At 38.5% G+C, this 16653-nt stretch overlaps 1 protein-coding gene across 2 annotated transcripts in view; it reads left to right on the top strand.

Annotated features, from left to right (window-relative positions):
• The first annotated feature begins 715 nt into the window (after positions 1 to 715).
• The window catches only part of gnal (guanine nucleotide binding protein (G protein), alpha activating activity polypeptide, olfactory type), a 47171-nt gene continuing 31233 nt past the window's right edge, over positions 716 to 16653 (top strand). The window contains exons 1-4 of one of the 2 annotated variants that reach the window (XM_067475481.1): positions 716 to 1493; positions 13043 to 13115; positions 13882 to 13936; positions 14088 to 14207. In XM_067475481.1, coding sequence (XP_067331582.1) covers positions 1004 to 1493; positions 13043 to 13115; positions 13882 to 13936; positions 14088 to 14207 — 738 coding nt within the window. In that variant the 5' untranslated portion in view covers positions 716 to 1003. Of the gene's footprint in view, positions 1494 to 12209; positions 12773 to 13042; positions 13116 to 13881; positions 13937 to 14087; positions 14208 to 16653 lie in introns of those variants that run through there. The other variant, XM_067475482.1, reaches the window with a different exon arrangement.

Genomic DNA, 16653 nt, shown 5'->3' with positions numbered 1-16653 from the left:
ACTCACTGTAAAAGTGTAGGTGAGAAGATTACTGTTATACGGAGAGTAAAAGTAAGATCTAGGTTTGTGTAACGTAAATCTTTGACAGTTTTATGGTGAATGTGATTGAGAATTAAATTAAGAAAATAATCTCTGAGGCCTCCCAAGAGATCCATAAAAAACACATTTGAAAATGGGGATTAGTCCACACGTTGACTAAACTTTAAATGGGTCCAGTAGACTATGAAAATGATAAATGGCACAGGGATTATGGGGATTTAGGAAACATCAGCAAAAAAATCAGACTTGCTGAAAATAAACAAATAATATCAGGACTAAAGCAAATGAGTGATGAAATCAGGACGGAAACAAATTGCGCTCAAAAATTGATTAGAATGTGAATTATTTCAAATACCGTTAAAGTCCTAAATGTTATTTTGCAAATATTTTCAGCTGACTTATGTCATTAAAGAAAAAAAGGATCGTTTCTGCCAATTAAGGACACATTCTAGTGCACGAACGTGATAATGAGGAGCAGGTTGATCATCTGCAGCTCGGAGAGGGTCTTTAAACATGCAGGAACGAAATGCAAGGAATGAAAATCATGACCAGCATTCTCGAAATGGCCATACTGTAGTAAAATGACGCACCGTGCATTGCACCTAACAACTGTGCAGTCAAATTGTTGTTGTCTGCGCACAAGACAGCTGCGTTTTTCCTCCAAGGTTGTGCTTTTGGTTACTTACGGTAAGGTGGACCCGCAGTGTCCACTAAAGGATCAGGTGATCCACCAACTACGAAGCGAAGGTTGACTGGGGAAAATGCAACATGACATATAGCAAATGTCGGCGCATAATTCGTGCACTTTTCCGGCTCAAATTCGAACCTAAATCGCACCGCTGGACTTCCAATGTAACGATGGCTCGTTAGGTTCTGGTGGCGCAACTGCGACTTTTTTTATTTTTTTATTTTGGATACTTTAATTTATGAAAAATCACATTCACAGACAAATAGTGGTTTCAACATGGGGCTGTGCTACAGTTTGCGACCCCGGCTCTTCGGGGACCTAAGCGGGTCTATCTCCAACGCTACCTCGGACTCTGACCAGCCTCCGGACGCCGCCGTTCCGACCCGCGCCGGGGGAGCTCGCCAAGAAGACACCGGGGGATGCGGTGAGACTTCGTCGCTACGCGGCGGCGGCCCGGTGCGCCCCGGGGATCCTGCCAGGGTCCCGGCCGGAGAGCACCGCCGTGGAGACACTGGCACGGACGGTGTGCTTATACAGAATGGAGGAGGCGGAGGAGGAGGCAGCGGTAAGGGCACAGGGAAGGACCGCGGCCGACGCTTACAGCTGCTGCAAAAGACCAGCACCCAAAAGCAGAAAAACTGGGACAAATTGCTGGTGGAGGAGAAGGAGGCCGAGAAGGAGGCAAAGAAAGTCAGCAAGAACATTGACAAGACGCTGAAGGAGCTCAAACGGGAGTACAAACAGACGCATCGGCTGCTGCTGCTCGGTAGGTTGTGCCCCTGTCTGTTGTTGCTGGTCTGGGGAGGCCATGTATTATTAGAAACACAAAACGTACCGGCCTTTCCAGAAATTATGTCACTGCTCTGGGTAGGCCTGTAGCCACATCTGTTGGCTTGGCTGTGGAGGACTAGCCCCTGCGGCTGTCAGGGACAAACGAGGAAGATGGACGTTTAGGCTGACTGGGGCCTGCTGTGGTCCTACTGGTGCGTTTTGGGCTTATGAGGAATTTATAAGAACCAGTGTAAGCCTGCTACTTTTAAAATAGTCCAGGTGATACGGGTTTACAGGAAGCACGTAGCCTTGGGGCATGCCTGCAGAAAAGCACAGTCATTTATTTCAATAAACATAGTGGCCTGTGGCATAAAAGAATGTTGTATTGTGGAAAATGCACAGTAGTTTAATTTACTTGGCTTCAGGGTACAAATACTGTATGTTAGGAGACCTTCTTAGTGTGGCCACTGGGCAATGTTTTCTCTCAAAAGAAAAACCTAGTAATACCCAGTAGTACCTGTGTAGTGCCGTCTGACCAGTGGTTACACACGTAGAGTAGGTTTTTCAAATAAATCCACGAATATTAGAAGGTTATAAGGTACAGGAATGTCATATAGCATTATGTGTAGTATAAGTTACCTGGCTTCGGAGTACAAGTATGTTGAGATCTCTTGCAAATAAATGGACAGTAACATAAAAGATTGAAGTGTAGTCAGCACTGTAGGATAGTATAATGAAGGTGGTACTGTATACAAAAAGAAAGCGAGACCACTTGCTCTGAACATCGTGTGAGAGCTGTCCAGGTACAGTAAAATATTCTTTTAACAGTTTTTAGATAAATACTAGAGAACTGGATAGTGTCCTGTGGTGTCCCATACATGTGTTGCACTGTACATTATTACCAAAGCATGTGTTTTTGAAAAACTGTAAAACAGTATAGCAAGTATACGAAGCTGCTTAAAGCTCATTTACACCATGGCATTTAAGTAAATATGATAGTACTCTTTAGCAAAATGTAGTATAGTGGCCTACAGTATCGTTGAGTGTTGTAAAATGCAAATTACAGTCCAGTTTAAAAGGTTTTAGTAAGGAATGTTAGTAAAAAAAGCTTTGGTCTAATGATGAGTATATTAAAGCATAAACACATTTTTTTAAATTCCCGAAGCTCAATAAAGTTTTGTTATCTGGCGGTACTGTAACATACAGTAGTGTATAGTACAGTATAGTGGCCTGCTGTGTAGTGAGACCCATCCAAGTGTGTTTGGACAACAGTTGAAAAATCTAATTTAAAGAACTATTTTAAACACACATGAAATAAACCGCAGTGTGGGATAGTGTTGCGTGCCCTAGGGCGTTGAAGTATAGTACAAAGTTTGGATTATTGACAGATTTATGATACTGATAGCATAACTGCAACGTGAATTGTCTTGATATCACAAGGAGGACATTGGACTATGCTTGTGCTCATGGTTTCACTTATTGTATAATTTGTTCCTTATCAAGAGCCTCTGTCCCTAACAAGAGCTGTAAAGTTATTTCTAACTGCAGAAAAAAAAAATCCCAAGGAGTCTAATTTTAGCTGGATATCATTTGGCTGGATGCCCTGTTTTTATTTATATCTAGAAAAAATCTCTTAAGTGTCGAACATTGTTAGGTTTACTGTAACAGGTTATTGGCAGTTTTAGTCTTTACCCATATACAAAAGCACATGTATTTAACAATTTTAATGAATCTTTCAAAGACTAATTATTAGGAGCATCTCCTGTATTTTCAAAATACAGCTGTTGAGAGTGGAAGGCCTCACACTGCCAGGGTGTGTAAATCAAACAGTACATGTGTGATATTGGCCTGAAAATACAAAAAGTATCTTATCTGTCAGAGTTTGAAAGTCGAAATTATTTGTAGTAGAGTATGTTTGAACTGACTTGTAAAGGAAAGGCTCTGAAAAGGTCTTCCAACACTTAGTATGCATAGTACACAGCTTGTAGTTTAGGTCTACTTTTGAATAGTGTGATGATGAAATATATGTAAGAGATTCCAGGTTTGCCAAATTCATTCTTCACACATGCAAATAATTGCTTGTTTTAGTATCTTCACATTACTTCAAATAGCAAACTTGTAGCAGCTATATCAGTTAATTTAAAATAATCAGTTAGTAACTTGCACCGCTGATAATATATGGTGGGCATTTATTGTTAGTTTTGGCATTTTCTTTAGAAGAGAGAAATGACTATAGTTAATCAAGTTTGATAGCTTCCTTCATAATGAAAGTGAAATAGCTGTACATCTGACAGTTAGGTTTTTTGTTTGGTCCACATCTATTTGAGGTTATTAGTTTTATTGGTTGAGTTTTTGTTATTTTTCGACATGAAATGGCCATGGTCCATATTGTGCATGTAGGCTACACAGTCTGGAGGTTTTGGAAAAAGGTCAGTGGCTACTGTAACTTTCAAAGATGGGAGACGCACGCCTAATCGCAGCCCCTCACATGAGAAAAACAATGTTTAAATGTTGGTACATTTACAAAAGAAACAGCCACTTCCTGTTGTGACAGGCTTGTGTCACACTTCCATGTATTTGCTTTACTTTAAACAGTGTTATGCTTTGTTACTCTACATAATAAATGGCTACCAGTTTAATATCCTGAGTAAACAGCCCTCAGTAATTACACACAGGAAGAAATGGCTCATCCTAATGAAGTCACACAGGGTAATGTCATACATTCTTCTTTGAGCCTCTGTTGAAAGCTATACAGCATGTGCATCCAGTGTTATTGTGTGATTTCAGCATGTTATTATGGTTTGGCCGACTGCCTTCAGTGCTAGAGAATCAGTTATGTTGGGAGCTGTGTGCCCTCTTACACACAGCAGCACGAGCCACAGGCCACTTTTGGTTTTTCTTTGGGGCCTTTGGGACTTTACACCCATCAGGTCTCCGGACAGGACTCCTGTTGCTTGCCAGGGGACCGAGGAGGTTTGAGTTCCTCTGAAAGGGGACACCTTTAAGATAGTTGCATTTCAAGGCAGCATACGCCAGCTAATCTGGGTCACTTTATCTGTTTGTATTCGGTGCAGGTATTTAGTGGAATGATGATAACCATAAGGAGCTATTGTTTATCCTAAACGGTTAAACAGTGGTTACAGCTAAAGTCAAAAACCACTTGGATTTTCGGCATTTTACTGTACGTTAGACAGTTGATAATTTAAACCCATAATCTCACCAACATTCAGAATTAACTCACATTTATAAAACAATACAATAATTGATATTAAAGGTTATTTGCTGTAATGTTTTAAGACTTTGTTTTAAATCTGAAAGGTTCGGTTCTGAAATAGCAGAGAAGAAAAAAAACTAAAAAAAAAGCTTTCTTGATGCCTTTGAAAAAAGTTTAGATTAGTTTTTATATCTGACAGGATTATTACAGTAGTGGAAACGTGTTACTTGCTCTAATTTAAAGTAGATGCAGTCAACGTGCAGAAGGTTTGGCTGAAGGTAGTTTGACAATGGAACAAACAGTAGATTGATCCAGTCATCAATGGTCACAGCTAATCTCAGGCTAGTAAAATTAAACATTTGAGGTTTTGACTAATGTACAAAAATTGCAATTGGATAACCATCTTGGAACCTGAGAAACCTTTCTGACAGGCTATAGACTAAACAGCTGCTAAACTAATTGATATTGATGAAACTATTTGTTGTTAAATGGCCTTTGTAATTGTAAGTGAGCAAAAAGAAGTCCCTCAACATGTCGCAGCAGTTCTTCAGACCTTTAAGGTTCCCTTCTTCTTCTTTTCCTTTCGGCTGTTCCCTTTCACGGGTCGCCACAGCGAATCATGTGCCTCCATCTAACTCTATCCTCTGCATCCTCTTCTCTCACACCAACTAACTTCATGTCCTCTCCCACTACATCCATAAATGTCCTCTTTGGTCGTCCTCTAGACCTCCTGCCTGGCAGCTCCAACCTCAGCATCCTTCTACCGATATATTCACAGTCTCTCCTCTGAACATGTCCAAACCACCTCAATCTGGCCTCTCTGTCTTTATCTTAATATCATCTAACATGATCTGTCCCTCTCATGCCCTCATTTCTGATCCTGTCCATCCTCGTCACTCCCAAAGAGAACCTCAAGATCTTAACCTCTGCTACCTCCAGCTCTGCCTCCTGTCTTTTCTTCAGTGCCACTGTCTCTAAGCCGAACAACTTCGCTGGTCTCACCACCGTCTTGAACATCTTTCCTTTCATTCTCGCTGATACTCTTTCATAACACAGCACACCTGACACTTTTCTCCACCCGTTCTAACCCGCTTCCACTCGCCTCTTCACCTCTTTTCCACACTCTCCATTGCTCTGAACCGTTGACCCTAAGTACTTAAAGTCCTGCACCTTCTTCACCTCTGTTCCCTGTAACCTCACCGTTCCACCTGGCTCCCTCTCATTCACACTCATATTCTATATTGACCTTTAGGGTTTACTAATCTCATCATATTTAACAGATTAAGGTAGTCCTCCAGCACTCTATTTACTTCAAAGTAAGAGGGTTTATACTCATCAGAAGAAACTGTTGTTGTGATGTGATTACTGGAGTTAAGCCGCTTTGAAATACAACTATGTGGCTTAGCTTTTTAGACAAGGAAACTCAAGTTCAATAGGCTCTAATATACAAAGTTCACATTTGTGCACATCCATGAAAGACGTATGATATCTCCATTTAATATGGCCTCCTCTAGTGAAGCACAGCATGCAATGTTCCATTAGTCAATTAGTCATGCAATCATTTGTCAGACGCAACAACCTACAGTATGGATGATAGAGGAATGTTCAGAAAAATCTAAAATCCTTTCAAGGAATTCTTTAATTTTATATTTTCTTTGTAGGAATACTACTCGTGGATTAGATTTTGCACAAACTTATATGATAGTATATATTACTTCTGTCCTTAACTGATCATTTCATACCTCTGCCTTGTTATTGGTAGTTACTGTTTTTAAGGCACACACAAGCAACCCTTTTTTGGACAAGCTTCTTCACCCACTGAAGCAGAACATATAGTCCTCCCAGCCCTCCTCCCTTTTTCAATTCAAGCAGAGGAAGCTGAACTTTGCTTTGGTTTAAATGGGTTTTATCATTGACTATTGCTGAACTTTGTTACTAACTGAACAGAGTTAATGCAATGACCAATGGCATGAATTATTGACATATTTATGATACCGATAGCAAAGCTGCAATGTGAATTGTCCTCATATCACAAGGAGGACATTGGACTATGCTTGTGCTCCAGGTTTTACTTATTATATAATTTCCTCTTTATCAAGAGCCTCTGTCCCTAACCAGAACTGTACAGTTATTTCCAGCTGCAGGAAAAAAAAATCCCAAGGAGTCTAATTTTAGCTGGATATCATTTGGGTGTGTGCCCTGTTTTTACAGTTTAGGAGATTTAGACATAGAAAAGAACATTTTTAAGTGCCGGACATTGTTACATTTACTGTAACAGGTTATAGTCTTTACCCAGACCTCTGTTTTATTTTCACAATACAGCTGTTGAGAGTTGAAGGCCTCACACTGCCAGGGTGTGTAAATCAAACTTCAAACGCTAGCAGTGTGGATACCAGTTTGCACTACGTGTACAGTATGTCTGATATTGGCCTGAAAATACAAAAAGTATCTTATCTGTCAGAGTTTGAAAGTCAAAATTATTTCTAGTAGAGTATGTTTGAACTGCCTTGTAAAGGAAAGGATCTGAAAATGTCTTCCAACACTGAGCATGCCTACATGCAGAAAATGGGATTAATCATGGAGTATTTCTGCTACAGTGATGAAGGTGGTGAGATATGGGCATTGGCTGCTTCATGTTTCCACATCACACCTTTACTTAAAAAACTAGTTGTCACATGACAATACAATACTGATATACATATCTTAAACTCAGTTTTTAGGTGAAAACCGAGAAACCCCCCCACCCCCACCCAAACCACCCCCTTGATAGATGAATGTGAAAACAGCCTTCAAGTGTAGAACGCTGCACAGCAAACGAAACGACGAATAACCTCAAATAGATGTGGACAAACAACGAAAGCAGAGAGCGAAAGGGTGGGTTACAAATAAAACTTGGAAGTACTGGCTGTCGATATTTAAACCTCAACACACTTCACACTATGTCTCAGTTTGTAGTTCATAAAAAGGGCTGATAATCAATGCAACAAAGCCCAGTTCTGCATCCTTCACAGGGGACCAACAATAGCCACGGTTCAGTTCTGCTTCTAACCACTAGAGAGTGCTATGGGCCAGTCACTTGTTTTGACCTTGCTTTCTAAGGTGGGGAGACAGGGTTTCTTTTTCTTATTGAATACAGGTTTTGGGGTAGTGGTGGCTGTTATATTTTCATAGCACTGTAGGTGAAGTGAGTGTTCCAGACTTGGTTTGCATGCTGCACAACTTGCATGCTGTCTACATTTCACTACATGAAACTTCTATTTGCATTGTGTTTGCATAAAGAGCAAAATAACAGTGCACTCTTTGTTACACATTCCACAAATAAAAATTTATGGTGTCCTCATGCTAGGGAGTGAATTATGGGTGGTTGTATTACACGTAAACCTATTGTACCAGATATAAGTGTTCTGTCTTACCTGAGTGCAACAACTTGTAAGCTAGCCAAGTATTGCGTTTAGTGTTTAGGCTCACTTACCAAGTTTTACAGGCTGCTCTTAAATGGACAAAATACTTCCTACCTTACGTTCCCTATCTTACACACACAAGTAGTGAAATGGCAGTCTGCAAATCAAGTGTAGTGTTGAATGCTGAATAGCCAAACCCACACCCTGTTTTGGTCAGGTTGAGAGGAAGCCACAAAAAGCTATGCATAATCCTCAAGGTTTTTGTTTCCTCCTCTATGTCATAACTTTAACTTGCATGGCAATGCAGGTTGTAATTATTGTAGACTCCGTCTTGTTTTTAGACATTTTGGAGATACAAATTCATTATTTCCCACAAACATACAAATTTGTCACGTGTGACTGAATAGCGTTTGGTAAGGTTATTTAATGTATGTAATTATTTAACAGGAGGTACAGACAGACAACAAACATGCTCTCAAATTCTTGATGTATGGGTTGCCTGTTATTTCATTTGCAGTATTATGTAATGTTTAGCTGATAAAAGTATATGCTTCTTGGGAGACACATAAAATGTCATGGCAAAATCATGAACGGTATATCGTCGTACTGTAAAAATGTATTGATACCAACTCATCAAGCCTACCACTAAGATAATGCCAGTAGGTGGTGGTGGCATTAAAAAAGAAGTAAGTTGTCCCAAAAACTCCATAAAGAGCACAATGATAATCTGAGAGTGAGGTTTTCCTGGGGAAATGGGTAATAAGCCTTTCTCTCATATAACTCACTTTTGCTAATGTTATAGATATGTTCTTTTGAACAACGTCACTCTAAAAATCCTGTGTTGAAATTGGATCGAGTGTTGGATAATATAACATATACACAATAATGGTTTAAAGTTACCCAGTACCATGGGTAGATAATTCACCAAGAGAAGGGGTTTTCTTGACCCAGTGACTCATTGGTGATATATAAATAAAACTAACACTGGGTCAAAACAGCTCATTGGTAAATTTAACCCAGTGTTGTGTAGGTACTATATCAGCCCACCACTGAGTGAATTACACTCTAAATAGTCCTGGGGTAAGAACGGAAACACATGTGTGCTGCCTGTCTTGTATGGTAATCCGACATTATATGTCAGCACTTTAAATAGGCTGGTAGTCAAATCTTGCATCTTAAGCTGATGTCTTTTATTGATTTTTAAATGCTCAAAAACACATTCTCATCACGGTTGTGCTTGAATATTGTAATGTGATTGTAGTCATCCCTGAAATTTGTGTCAGTTGATTTTCTGATTTAGATATTCTATAGTTATTCCATGTCCAGTGGCTCAAGAGCCACTGTCCAGATATGCCTGCCCTAACCGCTACTGGTCACCTGGATCAGATGTGTTCAGTCAATCAGAAGCTGGAAGGTACCACTTTACAGTGTCTTTCCCCACACCACCATCATCTAAGACGGTCACTGCAACCATGTGATTAACTGAACACGCCGGATCCAGGTGATCAGTAGCGGGTAGGGGGGCACTATCTACAATTCTACAGCCACAACAATTTACAAAATATGTTAAATAGTAAAAACCTCTAAAAATAATATAAAGAAACTCAGAGTTATCTGAAATGCAGTAGTACTAGGATAAACTAGTGTAACACAGAACCACTGAATCAATTTCAGTTTATGCTGTACATTGTAAAAGTGGTGGAGGGACGTACGTTTACTCGAGTACTGCCTTAAAACTAATTTGGAGGCATTCATACTTTTTCTTTATTCTACTTTATACTTCCACTTTACTAAATTGCAAAGATACATATTATACTTGTTTTGTAATAATTTATTTGACAGCTATAGCTCCTTTTAAGATAAGATTTTACATACAACACATATGATCTGTTTATAAATTATGACGCATTGTAACATTAAACTGCCCTTCAGGTTATAAAATAATTACAGTAATCTCTACTTTGGCCAGCTCCAGCTGTAAACTGCATCTTACACATTTATCCAGTAATTACTAAACAACATTTCAATATACTGTAGCTGACAGGTGCCACTCTGATGCATAATGAATGCTTTTAATGCTGGGAAGTCCATTTAAAAAATATGTTTGGCTAATATCTTAGTGTCTCTCTGTGTTTTCTGGTCACAGTGATTTCTGTGCAGTTATTTTCTGAGCTCAGCTTAAAACATTAGCCTGTTCATACAAGCATGAAAGAATTTGTAGCTGGTTCAAAATCATATTTCATTACACTGTTGTGCTGCACATAGTGTGTATTATTCAAAGCTTTCCTTTTAAAGGTCCCCTCCAGTCATAAATTAAGACATTTCGAATATCCTTGCTATGAACAATCAGCTGTCTCACATGCTTTTCCCCTAAAAGTTTTTCAAAACACAACAGTTCAAAGTTTAACTTCTCAAAAGGAGATTTCTCTTACTTCACCATGACGCTAATTCTCTGATGGCTCAAATCATGCTCCATCATGCTTGCATCATGAGATACTTAAAGTACCAAAATACTATTTTTTTTTTTTTAATAAAACACTTTGTAGTATTTTTTTTTTTTTTACATGAATGTTATAAATGTGTATTTAGCATATTTCTACTGCAGTTGTTCAGGCTTACACTGTCTGGCTTCTTTAATCTTAACATGCAGCATATACTGTCAGATCATAGCATTGGTGTTCACATGTCTCTTCAACATCCTCTTTTTCATAGGCTCAGAAAAATGGCCTCATGTTAGCTTTTTAACAGTGCATTCAATGGTTTATTTTACATGAAGAAAAAAAGATAATTTACTTAGCCTATAAAATATAGCTACAAACCTTTTTTTACGGTTTCAGAATATTCTTTGCTTACTGTTTGTTTATTTGGATCTGTATCAAATTTGAAGCAAATACTCGATACTCAAATAATAGGATTTTGTTTACAGCCCCATTGCGTCCTAAGTGATATTTAGACTGAAACTCATACATTCCATATATTCATACATATTCCATCCTGATGGTACAGGAGCTTCCGGTGTTTTAATTTTGAGAAAAGGTACTGTGTGTGTGTGTGTGTGTGTGTGTGTGTGTGTGTAAACATAGGCAGAAACTAAATACATTTACTTAAGTACTGTACCGTAGTAAAGTCTTGAGGTAGTTGTTTTTACTTGAGAATTTAAATTTGATTACTTTTACTTTACTCCTCAGTATGAATGCTAAAAGAAATGTAATTACCTAATAAATTATTAAGTATCAATAAAGGGTGACAACCTCAAAAGGAATGTATTCTTAGGTACTACAGAATGTGATGCTGTTAACTACATAAATATCCAAATCCACATATGTTTGACAAACTGAAATGAAAAGAATATGGAAGATTACTGGTTAACTGATAAAAATAGACTGTTATTTATTAGATTTCTATAAGAATCTGCATTTTTAAAAAGCGACTCAAACAACTAAATGTAGTGTAATAAATACAGCAAATTTCTGTAAACAGTAGAAGAATAAAAGTACAGTAAAATAAACTGCCTTGGGTACAGTAGGTACATTACTTCAGTACATGTAATTAGTTACTTACTGTCTCTGGAAATTAGTTTCTTGGTGGAGAACATGTACTTTAAATGTAGTGTAGTTACACTACATGAGTAAAGAATTCAAAGTGGTACTTATACTTGTAGTGGAATACTTTTTCTTTCTTTTTTTAAAGACCCGTACTTGCACTTTTATTTGAGTATTGAGATTGTGTACTTCTGCCACCTCTGGCAGACACAGACACTGTAAATGGGTTGCCAGTTTGGGTCAGGGCCACCTCTCTGAATGGAAGCCAACAACAAGAAGACGAGACCCAGCCCCTCTGTAAACCAGCAGAGAGGCGTCCGGGTTCCCAACACTGATAGCGAGGATAGTGAAGCTAAATCGGGGAGAGGAATGGCTGCTCTCCCTTGACCACACAAGTTGTAAAATGCTATATCAGTGCGGGTTGTTAATGTTACAGTTTAACGCGGGTTTGTTTTCCACCTCCTCCTCCTCCTCCTCCTCCTCCACCTCCACCCCTTCCCCCCCTCCCCCCCTCCTCCTCCTCCACCACGGTCCGCGGCTACTTCCTGGTGCCACAGAGAGAGGCAGTGCTGAGTTAAAGAGGCCGAAATACTGATAGAAATCCAGATAGAAAAAAAAACCACACTGAGAGCAGAGAGGGGTTGGAGACACGATAGGAACAGTTGACTGGATTCCCAGCAATTGAAACCCTCTCTCTCTCTTCGTATTTTTTGATATTTCCCCGTTTAACCGAGTCGTAATTCTTCGGTGGGTCGCAAACTAACAAACGGTTTGGATGACGGTTGGCTGCGGCTAAAGCGGAATTGTAGCGGGGGAACGTATTCCTCCCTCCGTCGGAGAAGCCTCGCAGAGATTTTTTTTTCCTTTTTTATTTTACATTAGACTCACTGCTGTGTCGTATTAAAACCACGATATTACCCCGGTTGGAAATTTAGATATATTTCACGATTTCACAAGGAAGGGTTAGGGCGACGGAAGATGGGTTGTTTGGGCAACAGCAAGACTGAAGATCAACGCATCGACGAAAAGGCACAACGAGAGGCTAATAAAAAGATCGAAAAACAGCTGCAAAAGGAAAGACAAGCTTATAAAGCCACACACAGGCTCTTATTACTGGGTAAGGCTTATTTACATGTGATGGGCTCTCTGAAATGTAAGCTAATCTCTTTCGTTTACCGAACACGTAGCCCCATTTGACAGCGCTTGCAATAATATGTCATGGGGGTGGATATTGATGGAAGCGAAGCTCCGCCAGAGCCCACAATTAACTGGCTTCATTTCCAAAACGCTGTTTTGTTGTTTTCACGATAACCAGGATGTGTCTATTTGTGGCCTCGTTGTTGATATTTGTGTGTATTTATTTATTTATTTTTTGTTGTTGTCGAAGGTGCGGGAGAGTCCGGAAAAAGCACCATTGTGAAGCAGATGAGGATCCTACACGTCAACGGCTTCAACGCGGAGTGAGTGCTATTCCGTACACTTAAACAGAGCAACGTTAACACGTCAAAATGTACATTAATGCAATTTTTATGGCCTCCCACCTAATTATTAACACCGAGGCCAGCACATAGCTTCTGAATGAATTTTCTCCGGGCACTGCAGCGCCTGTTGGGCCCAGTATCCCATGCAAAGCAGCTACTATCTTTCCCCTTCTCTTTTGTCTTTCTATCATTTCCCCTCCGTTTCGTGAGCACTTCGCAAACATATGTGAGGATTTCAGTGTCACACAGGCGGCCAAATCAGTCAGCGTTTCCTGTTTCATGTGAGAGGGTGAAGGGTTGTGATCGACACAGGCCTATTGATGATTTGTTTTGCTGCAAGGCCTTGCATGGCATTGATCTTAGCAGCGGTCTGTTTTAAACAGGCCCAGTACATGTCCTGAGTCCTGTAACTGTATGACTGTATGTATAAATTCAAAGAGGAGTGTGTATTTTAACAGTAGGAGGCACGATTGTGCATTGTCAGCATTTAAAAAAAATCATTAGCACATTAGATCACTTTAATTTTGCAGTTTACCCATGTTTCATTTCACCATTAGCTGATTTCCACTGGCACATATTCCCACCCTCAGCACCTGTACCGTATGTATAATTGCAGGAATTACAGTCTAACCTGGCAGTAACCCCTGTCTTACTCATAACCACCTTGAGGATTAATCTTCTCTGGTCTGCTGTGGTTGATGTTTTTGTAAGCGCTGCCTCATACATCTATTCTGTCTCCATGTAGAGAAAAGAAACAGAAAATCCAAGATATTCGGAAAAACGTTAAGGATGCCATAGTGGTGAGTTTTATATGTATTGCTTACCAAATGTCTCACTCGTTACGCTGAATACCACTGATGTCTCATTTCACTGATTATTATACAAGTTTACTATCATATATACATTCATTCATATTAATGCTTTTGTTTTTCTCCACCTTCTGCTTTGCAGACTATAGTGTCTGCAATGAGCACTTTAATACCCCCTGTCCCACTAGCCAACCCAGAGGACCAATTCAGAATCGAATACATCAAAAGCATAGCACCTCTCTCTGACTTTGACTATTCACAGGTAAGATGTTAATAAAATGTCTGGGAAATATGGAAAAGTATGGTATACAGTGTTTCTTCTGGTTTGTCCGTCCAAATGTTTGCTTCTGTTTAGTTTTGTGTAGCATAGTGTGTAATATGTTTAGCTATTTTTAGGGATCCAATAGTCAGTGTGTGTGTGTGTGTGTTTGTGTATAATGTGCATGCATACATACATAAACAAATGATATATATATATATATATATATATATATATATATATATATATATATATATATATATATATATATATATATATATATATATATATATATATATATATATATATATATATATATATAATTTTTTTTTTTTTTTTTTTTTTTTTTTTTTTTTTTTGAGGTGGTTACTAAAGCAAATGTATTGTATCTCTCCTGTGACATCAAGTGTTAAACTTCACTTTTGCAAGGGGAGCAGATGTACTGTGTGTCACATGGGATACTTTTTAGTCTGTGATCACCCATTCACTAGTGTGGCGTCATGCGTTGGAAATGTAGATAATGTTTTACATAATTTTGAAAGTTTTCCTTGTCTTTGACAATAGCTGTTGATAGATTGGCCAATGGAATTGTGGATTATTTAATTTTATTTTTTGAATAGTTCACTTTTATGTGGACAATAGGAAACTATTAATGCACTACTTTGTGTATGCATGCAGGGTTTATCTCTTCTTGGTTTGTTGGTTTGTACTTTTACTGTTGTGTTGGACTTGATGATGACACCTGTCCTTATCATTATGTAACTCATTCTAAGGAGTTATAAAGGTTCTATCAAAACTATTGATCAGTAAGTCAATAGGAATGAGGCAAAATATTCAGCAAGAGTAGTATTAGTTTAGTTTTAGTATTTGGCTTTATTTTATAGACTAAACAATTCAAGACTATAGCATTGCAGACCATTCTTTTCCATTCTCAGAAAATAGTTTGCAATTTTTCATCAATTACAGTAAATGTGATGGGTAATTTTCAGCTTTTGACATCATATGGTGTAGGATTTTTTTTTTCAATAGGGCTTCAAAGTATGTCCACTGGTGACACTTTGTTGACTAGGCTCACAGTGGCTTTTTGTTTCTTGCAGTCTTCAGGTCTAATGCATGCCAATACTATATTTCAGTACTTTATCTTTACAGGTGTATTGTTTTTAAATCTTAGCTCTTCAGGATTCATCTCAGCAATGCTATTCAATGTCTTATTTTAGGTATGTATGTCAGAAGGATATGGCTATTAACAGGCAACCAATACTTTGTACTCCTGGGATATTGTGTTGTTTGAGGGCCAGAGCCATGGGGAGAGCTGGTGTTGAGTTCCCAGGCCCAGCCAGGCCAAAGGAAACAACATGGCTCTGTTAAGTGTGTCTGTGGTTGACATTAGTCTCAGGCTTCAGTTGTGCCAACAGTGTCACCACTACATTGTCACCTATGCCACTAGGCATGATATACAATACAGCAGCCCAGGTACACAGCCAATCAGTAACCTGTGACTTTCACCTGTTGGCGCCGTTTTGCAATCTGGAAACAGGTTTTACCTTTTTAAACAGACGATGTAATGGCAAACCAAAGTTCATTGGTTTCAGATCTTAGAGGGGGAGCAAACTTGCGAGCAACATGGTTTTCAGTGGATTTTAATATTTGTTTTGTGATGGATGCCGTGGACAGAAAAAGTAGTAGAGGATCTTTGACTTCCAGTGTTTGCGGAATGACTTCTTTATATGTAAACAATTGATACCTTGGCCAATAACTTGGCATATTGGACTATTTCAAATATTATTTTTAGTATTCTTTTTGTTTCTTGTTTTATCATTAAAATGTTAGAAAACCGTAAATTATGTCTGCCACAGCCTCCTAGAGCTGAAAAGGCCCAAACCGTTGCAGTTTATTTTCTGTTGATTAACTACTTGTTTCACTTAACACGTTAGAGTTTTGCCTGCTGTTCTTGAAAAATATTTTCAACTAACTTTTTTTTTTTTTTTCAGTTTTTAAATGAAATTTAATTAAAGAACCTGAGTATTTTGGACACAGCAACAATGAGTTAATGAAAGAGAGGTTTATTGAAATTGGGCTTAGTGTTTAAGGACACTGATCACTTTTGTTGTTTTTATTCAATCACAACGGCTGAAACATTTATTTCTCTACTTTCTGACATGACAAATGTGTTTTACACTGTGGAAATTTTTGGTCAAATTATCTAGCTGCACACTGTATATCAGGTATCATATTGTACATCAGGTCAGGTTATTAAAATAAGACAAACAACAGAGCCATAGCTTCTTTGTTTCATGATTTTATAAAAATGTTGTTGTGGACAAAGGTTGCTACTTTTAAATTATACTATGATAGATTTCTTCAAGATTGGTTTTCTTATATTAATATCATAGGATTTGTTTTTTTGACATTTTGCATGAACTGACATATTTTGTAAAGTCACATGACT

Source organism: Channa argus, chromosome 14 (assembly GCF_033026475.1).
Source record: "Channa argus isolate prfri chromosome 14, Channa argus male v1.0, whole genome shotgun sequence".
Classification (NCBI taxonomy): Eukaryota; Metazoa; Chordata; class Actinopteri; order Anabantiformes; family Channidae; genus Channa; species Channa argus.
Note: the sequence above shows the minus strand (reverse complement) of the source record. Positions and strands in the feature narration are given on the sequence as shown.